This window comes from Chiloscyllium plagiosum, chromosome 1, assembly GCF_004010195.1.
Source record: "Chiloscyllium plagiosum isolate BGI_BamShark_2017 chromosome 1, ASM401019v2, whole genome shotgun sequence".
Lineage (NCBI taxonomy): Eukaryota > Metazoa > Chordata > Chondrichthyes > Orectolobiformes > Hemiscylliidae > Chiloscyllium > Chiloscyllium plagiosum.
In genome coordinates this window covers 77,187,637-77,196,423 of record NC_057710.1, presented here as the reverse complement: position 1 = coordinate 77,196,423, position 8,787 = coordinate 77,187,637, and the positions used below count along the sequence as shown (strand labels likewise).

General features: G+C 38.7%; 1 protein-coding gene across 3 annotated transcripts in view; it reads right to left on the bottom strand.

Annotated features, from left to right (window-relative positions):
* Positions 1–4,342: 4,342 nt before the first annotated feature.
* Positions 4,343–8,787, bottom strand: part of LOC122549760 (protein FAM149A-like) — a 115,209-nt gene continuing 110,764 nt past the window's right edge. For 2 of the 3 annotated variants that reach the window (XM_043689735.1, XM_043689746.1), the window contains exons 15-16: positions 7,150–7,296; positions 4,343–6,035 (exon numbers count right to left, since the gene is read on the bottom strand). In XM_043689735.1, coding sequence (XP_043545670.1) covers positions 5,956–6,035; positions 7,150–7,296 — 227 coding nt within the window. In that variant the 3' untranslated portion in view covers positions 4,343–5,955. The remainder of the gene's footprint in view (positions 6,036–7,149; positions 7,297–8,787) is intronic. The other variant, XM_043689755.1, reaches the window with a different exon arrangement.

Genomic DNA, 8,787 nt, shown 5'->3' with positions numbered 1-8,787 from the left:
CCACCTATCGCATTTCCAACGCCCCTCCCCCAAGTCCCTCCTCCCTACCTTTTATCTTAGCCTGCTGGACACACTTTCCTCATTCCTGAAGAAGGGCTCATGCCGGAAACGTCGATTCTCCTGCTCCTTGGATGCTGCCTGACCTGCTGCGCTTGTCCAGCAACACATTTTCAGCTCTGATCTCCAGCATCTGCAGTCCTCACTTTCTCCCACAACTTTCAACAATTCAAGGCAGACTGACCCCTGGAACAAAATGGAGAGGTCATACAAAAGGCGAGTTGACTCAGTATTTGGTCCACTTCTCAAGGGGAGCATCATCCTTGCCTCACTGTATTCTGATATTTCTAAACTGCTCCCTCACCTTGGACCAAACAAAGGTGAGTTGACGTAAAATGAAAGAAATTTCAATATTCATACAAAACTACAAATGTAGAAGCAGAAGCAGAAGTAGGCCCTTTGGCCCAAGGATCATTCTGATTTCTTAACATTTTGAATTCCACATTCCTATCTAGATGATCTTTGAATGTTTTAAGGTAAATAAACTCTTAGTAGGAATGGGAAATCAGAGATCCCTTCTCCATTGCATTCTGACCAGTTTCAGTCTCTGTATATCCAGTGCCTTCTCTATTCCAATGTAAATCCAGCTTCAAAACTTTGTATATTTCCCCAATTTAAATGATATTCTATTCTCTACCACAACATCCATTTATGAAGAAGCATTTCAAAATCTAAATTTCAACTTCCTGACACACCCACTGTCAATTGAGGGACCCAACGACCTCCCTTCTTCCTTGGTCTTCAGCATCTGTCTACCTGCTCCACATACATTCCACTGGTGGGTGAGTGCTTTATTGGTTATCCATTGTAACAATTTAACAATTCAACAATTCATTTGACCTTTGACAGGCTGCACCTCTCATGGCCTATTCCCATTAAACAGCCTACTGATGTTCTTGCCACCTGCAGAAACTACTGGGCCCCACATGATAATTTGATTGTTCTTTCCTTTTCTTCCCTCACACTCAAGCCTCAATCTTCCTCACTTTCCCTATCCAATCCACAGTCCTTTGACTTACATTCTCCAAATCTCCCTCACCGTCACTTCCCACTTTATTTTAAGTGCAAATCTCCAGACATTCATCCCCCAACCATCCAATCTCTAACCATTCCCAATGTCTCTTTATTTCTGGTCTCTATTTCCCCAGTCTGCCTCTCTCCCCATTTCCCATCTGTGTGCCCCTTTTCCTCTGAACCTGCACCCACTACTCACCACGAAGTATGCTGCACTCATGTTTTTCTTCCCTATCCCAGACTTTGATTGCTCAACAGGCCTCTAACCCTTGACAGCCCCCCAATTCCTATCTTAATTCTCAAATTTCCTTCTATCACCACGAGCTCTCCTCAATCTCAAATATTGACCATCCTCCAATTCTTATTCCCGATCTTTCCTCCTGCTCTCACCCCAACACAGTCACTGAATCCCCAATCTAGCGATCGCCCCTCTATTTAAGAGACAGTATTATTATGTAATTAATATTTATGTAGATACAACTAGGAATTCCAAAATACATTGTTTTATCATGTTAGCTATTTCAATTCTGCCATTTCACACTATAAGAAGGAATCCAGTCACCTTATTAAAACATCAGACAGAAATACCTTGAATCTTCTCACTATCTTTGTAATTTCATCTAGCACACCCCTCATTTGGCAATGATCATATTACATCTTCCAGTTCTCTCCCAATGTTTCTCTCCCAAAACTATTTTTGCATTTCATTAGTTGTCTTGTTATCTTTTTCCTTCTGTTCTCCTCAATATCTAACATGCCACTCTCAGAATATGTGCATGAATTTATAGAATGGCACATGAAACAATTTATCATGATCAAAGATGGAGTCTGGGGCAGGGGGCAGTCAGGTGATCTTATGCCAGTTATGCTCAGACAAGAATGCTGTCAAATTTCTCAACTCATTAAAATATAAATGTTAATGGTGGTTAATCCTCTTTTAAAAAGACATTAAAAAATACAGTACTACTTGTGGAATTTACAGAATCTCAAATAGTGATTCCCTTGATTCAATATTGTTAGAGAGTAGTTGCGTGTTCTCACCTGGACTCTCTTTAAGAGTATTGACATTTTTAATTGAAGCTGTACATTCTAAACTCAAGCCTCTCCTTATTTTGTGGAATCATATGCCCCATGTTATATCCACTGAATTCAAGGGGACATCTAACTCTAGCTTTACTAAAAAGTGAATCATTACCTCTGTCACTTGCTGCACTGTGGTTAACCTCGGCATCCAACTGCTCCCACAAGCTACAGCAAGAACATTGCCAATCTGTAATCTCTATTGTTTTTCTTTTAAGTTATTAATCAATCACTTCGATACCACCACTCTTAACACTATTTTTTATCCACCTCAATATCAACCTTGTACCTACCAGGCAATTTGTAAGAAAAGGGAAAAAGAACTAGAGACAAGGACACAAACCTTTTAACTTCGTCTAGAAATACTCACCAATTCTATTTACCAATTGCCAAAACAGAAATTGCCTAAAAATTGTTGAACTCAATATTGATGTAAATCAGGTTCAGAAATATTAAAGATTTCTTACTTTCTTACCCAACAAATTAAAATCAGTCCAAGGCTTAACTGAATTCTGGAGTTGAATTTATATGCACCGAAACAAACCGCCTCTCTCACTCAGTTCTTAAGGATCCAGTTTAAGCTGTTCTTAATTGGACGGCACCACCAATGGAACCCATCAGAATAAACCTGCTCAAATCTTACAACTACAAAATCTTAACTTCAGATTTCACTATGATACTAACACTAATTGTAAATTATATTAGCCTACATTAATTTGGCACATGTTTAAGAGTATGTGTGTCTGTGTGTGTAGGAAGCCCGCAAGCATTATCTGCATGGTGTCAACTTCGAAAATCAGAGCTCAAACCCCGGGCAGTGTCATCTTAGTGAAGCCCACTGTCTGTGCAAGAGCTGGAATAGTACCCGTTGGTAGATGGTGCATTCTCAGGAATCCAGGGGAATGCAGAATGTAAGAGATTGAATTAGCACTGGCAGAGTGTTTGAGAGAGTTTCAGTGCCAGATCTTTGAAAGTATCTTGTGAAGGAATAACATTTTAGTAAAATTTGGTGACACACTATCACTAACGTCTGGGTGGGTTACTGAGAAAACTGTGGTATTTATTTTAATCCACATCTGTTATTTCTTGTTCAACCACAATTTGCATGTTTACTCACTTCTACCTCAGGATAATTCTGAATGCATGTGTATGTGTGATTCAGTTTTCTAACCTTGTATAGGAAATGTTTTTTAAATTTAAAACTGTGGCTTTATTCCCCTAATAGATACTCAGGATCTCAAACTTTATTTACTTTAAGTAATAACAAAGTGACTGCTCCCTGGATATATCATCACATAATTTGGTGGTATCATCTAGAATAATGATTAAGGTCATTTTCCACAAATTGTAGAATATGATGTAGTGAAATAACAATTGGGAATAATATTTTGCCCTATTTTGAGATGCCACGCTTGACATTTTTGTTGTAACTAAACATGGTCTGTAAAGGAGATAGTCCGCCAAACTGTAAGGGATCTTGCAAATAAACTATAAAAAAGGATGTTCTTGTCATTGTTTTCTAAAAAAAACACTTAACAAATAGCTGTTGGCTGGATTGCTGAAGCAAAATAATTTTGAGCGGGACCAGGGTATTAGAAGATTCGGATTTTCACTGAATGGTATCATGAGATTTTTAACATCTAACATTCATTGAAATAGAGAAAAGGTTTAATGTCTCATTAGAGGGGCATTTCAAACAACACAGCAATTCCTCCACATTGCATTGTAATGGAGTTTAGATTACTTACTAAGCTTTTTTTCGAAGGAGAAATATAACTCTCAAATTTTGAAGCAACAAGTCACCTTATCCAAATTAAATAGGTTTGCTTTGATAAATGGATAAATATTATTTTGTAAGTATACCTACTTTTCAAAAGAGAAGAAAATAAGGCAAAGATAGTTTGTGTTGCATCATGATAAGTTGTTTATTTACAAAATAAAATTAAAGATAAAGTGCTAGAAATACCAAAAGTATCTGAATTTATAAATAAAACTTTTTTTTAGTTTGGAATCTACTGTGAAAATAGGCGAACACTGAATTTGTGTGTATGAGATTCCTCTTTTTAGACAGGCATGAATCCATTTATTTAGAAGTAAATACCTCAATTAAAATGGCATGCAGAAAAAAAATCATATACATTAAGTATTAATCCACCTATTTCACAAATAGTATTTAATACACACACTTCCGAGCAACATATAAAAGATTTGGCAAATTCACGCATTAAAATACAATCAAAAAATACCTTTACATATGTAAAAACACATACTTTACTAAATAATGGACCAAATCTTTCTGTTAAAAGAACAATGTGTTCATAATGCATGCTGTTATTGATGTACAAATCAGCCAGCAAGTTCAAGAAACAAAGAGATATAGCGAGAATTATGATTTTCCTGAATTTTTTTCAAAACGTGCTATCCAGCTATTGGTTTGCATAAATGGTATCTTGTCCTTAGCTTCCCTGATTATGGTTAAGAACTTACTGGCTTTGTACATAAACTCAACACAGAACAAGGATTCCTACTCAACAGGATCAGTACATTTTAAGTTATGCATTTACTATATTGTTAATGCAATGTCGATTAATCTATCCAACTCCGAAAAGAACCAATATATATTGTTCAGCCTCATTACTGCCAGCAATGTTAGATGAAAGATAAAAATCATACTTATCCTTTCCGTCTTTTATTTCCTCTCTCTCAATGCAATCTTTCTGTATCTGATTAGACGATATTAACTTTCTCCTTTCTCTTTCTTAGCTTTCAATCTCGGAATCTCATTGGTAAAGGGATTATACTTTCAGCCTTGCCATTCATTTAGATCCAGTGCATCATTACCCTCACCAGAAAGTTATCAGCTCACATGTCCAGAAAGTTACGGTGTAAATTAAATGGTGCAAAAAATTTCTAACAACATATCAGAAGATGCCCACAGCAGCAAGATTTGACATAGTGAATTAGGTTTGGAATATTAAATGCATGATATAATACCTGAATACGTTAGAGGGAACATTTCTGGCATCTAGTGGTTCCAAGCTCTTTTCTGGTCACTGCATAGATTACTTGAATACAGCATATTGTATTTGAACTGGTATGTGCAACATGATTGCTACATGCAACTTTGCATTATAAATAACAAATAGGAAAATAAAACAAAAGTTTGTCACACCTTTATGAATGTGGAAAGAGATGACAAGAATATGCCACAGATATTTGTCTTACAAATACTGACAATCTACAAAGAAGCACACATACCTAGAAAGAAATAATTGCATTTCCATGGCATACTTGCAAACTGAATATTTCACTTTATCTTGCTCACAGTGAATTCAACAAACACTCTCTCAACAATACAGACTGGACTTGTCAAAGCTGTCTAGCTTCTTAATTAGCAAAACATGTACTTGCAGTAGCTGCCTGTCAGTAGGTTATTGAGGTATAAGTAGCATGTTGGAGTAATGAACAATTAAGAACAATAGAATACAAGTGTCAGGTTGGTAGTTACAATACAAGAAAATGTTGCTTTCCACTGCAAGCTACCTTGACAAATAGTCTTGTATGTACCTATAAAATTGGTACAATTTTTGTATAGTTTGTTTAATAGGTATTAATTAATAGGAAGACAGCTAACAACACTGTACACCGTCAGTCACTGCACAAAATTAAGTGCTTCATGGTGAGCCTTTCAACACTTCATATGTTTTCTTCTAATGAAGCTAGTCCTGTTTGTGACCTGATGTAAGCAAACCATCTTCATTAATTCTCGAGCTTTCCACTCTCCAGTGCTTCAACTGACTTTACCTATGAAACCACTTGGGATCGTTTTCTGGAACTTGTAGGAAGACGATTAAAAGGTTTGGACTGAAAATGTGCTTGTGGACCTAGAACGGACACAGACAACCAAATAAAAACAGCTTAGTTTAAGAAAAAAAAGTAGCCTTTTTTTGCTAATTTAGATTGAAATATCGATGAGAGTGGTAAAGAGCAATACAATTGAGGCAGTGGGGGGAGTCTTCTCAGTCGCCTAGAGACCTGTGCTGCCTTTTCCAAGCAAGGTGCATTGACTCCTTGGTCAATCAGACATAGTTTAGACCACAAACAAAACAGAAATAGCTGGAGAAACTCATCTGTGGAGAGAAGGCAGAGTTAACTTGTTCAGAACTGAAGAGGTTTTTTGTTTGTTTTTAGAATCATAAAATCCCTACACAGTGTGGAAGCAGGCCATTTGACTCATCAAGTCCATACCAACTCTCTGAAGAGCATCTCAACCATACCCAAGTCCCTACCCTATCCATGTAACCCTACATTTCCCATGGCTAATCCACCTAGCCTGCACATTATTGGACTATAGGAGAAACCTGGAGCACCCAGAGGAAACCCATACAGCCATGGGGAGAATTTGCAAACTCCACACAGAATCACCCAAGGATGGAATCAAACCGAGGTCCCTTGCGCTGAAAGACAGCAATGTTAAGCATTGAGCCACTATGCTACCATTTGTTTTAGATCTGTCAACTACTCAGAAGCAAAGGTTCTTGCACACTTCAGTATCATAGATGAGACTGTGGTTGCCTTCAGGACACCTAGAGTGACAGAGAATCAAGGCATAGAGCAAGTCTTTTGTGATGCGGAGGAGGTACATTTCTGGGTGCAGAAGTCACAAGTTCAGAAGCAAGGAAAGGGGAGTGGCTTTTAGCAGGCTCCCTTCTGCACTACATCCAGTCATATCTTTGATTGAGGAAGGCCCAACCCCCGACCCACCTCAAAAGCTGCCCACATGAGTTTACTTCTCAGGCATATTACAAAAATACATGCTCACTTGTAGTTGGTTAGGCCCAGACAGACCCTGAAGGATTACCACATGTTCTAGTTTCTCCTGATCAAACTAGCTTTTTCATTAAACAAGCCAGTATCCCACTAGACTGCAACAAAATAGCCCAAATATCCCAGTTTGCAGCTTTTTCCTCTTTACACGAACAATAAAAATGTCCGTACCCCATGTTATTCGATACTCGTCCTCATCGCCTTCAATGGGTGGCTGGTTTAACAGGTGATGATGGTGATGTGCAAAATCTGTGGGATAATTAGAGCTGGAGGCAGAAATTCCGAGGCTGACGCCAGTCACACCAATTCCAGCATGATCTGTAAAGAAAATTCTAAAGTATCGGTAACATTAAATGGTATTAGCTTCCTTTGGTAAAAAAAAATGTTTTAATCCATTCATATTTGTTGTTACATAAGGGCATAAGAAATAAGAACAGGACTAGGTCATGTAATCCTTTGCACCTGCTCTCCATTCAATAAGATTCTGGCTGTTGTGACCTCCCCTGCTCTAATTCCAAATCTCCCATTTGTCAATCCCAGTTCTGTTCACGCTTAATATTTGAGCAAAGCAGACATGATGACATAGTGGTATTGTCACTGGACAAGTAATCCAGAGACTCGGGCCAATTCTCTGGTGGGCATGGATTTGAATGCTGAAATCTATATGTTTTGTGGTAAGCATAAATTATACAAGAGAGACGGTTTGCACCTTAATAGGTTGGGGACCAGCATTCTGGCAGGCAGGTTTGCTACGGCAACACAGCTGCGTTTAAACTAAGTAGCGGGGGGGGAGGGGACAAACTGATGTTTAAGAAGGAAATTGAAGGGAAAGTTAACGTGGCTTCAAGTGGACAGGGCCTGGGAAATGAATATTCAAGGCTACAAGTGCTATCTTAAGGACAGACTGACAGGCGGAGGGGGTGGGGTGGCCTTGTTGGTAAGGGATGTTCGGTCCCTTGCGCGGGAGGACCTAGAATCAGGGGATGTAGAGTCAGTGTGGATAGAGCTGAGAAATTCTAAGGGTAAATAGACCTTCTTGAGAGTTATCTACAGGCCCCCAAACAGTAGTCTGATGTAAGTTAAATCAGGAGCTGAAATTGGCCTGTCGCAAAGATGTTACTACAGTTGTTATGGGGGATTTCAACATGCAGGTAGACTGGGAGAATCAGGATGGTATTGGACCTCAAGAAAGAGACTTTGTGGAGTGCCTCCGAGATGGATTCTTAGAACAGCTGGTGCTGGAGCCGACCAGGGAGAAGGCAATTCTGGATCTGGTATTGTGCAATGAACCAGAATTGATCAGGGACCTCAAAGTGAAAGAGCCATTGGGAAGTAGTGACCACAATACAATAAGCTTCAATCTGCAATTTGAGAGGGAAAGGGTACAATCGGAAGTGACAATATTTAAGTTGAGTAAAGGGAACTATGGAGCTATGATGGAGGAGCTGGCCAAAGTTCAATGGTGCAATACCTTAGCAGGGATGACCGTGGAGGAACAATGGCAGATATTTCTGTGTATAATGCAGAAGTTGCAGGATCAGTTCATTCCAAAAAGGAAGAAAGATCCTAAGAGGAGGCAGGGGTGGCCATGGCTGACGAGGGAAGTTAAGAAACATATAAAATTAAAAGAGAAAAAGTATAACATAGTAAAGATAAGTGGGAAAACGGAGGAATGGGAAGTTTTTAAAGAACAGAGGATTACTAAGAAGGAAATACACAGAGAAAAAATGAGGTATGAAGGTAAACTGGCCAAAAATATAAAGGAGGATAGTAAAAGCTTTCTTAGGTATGTGCAAGGCAAAAAAATGG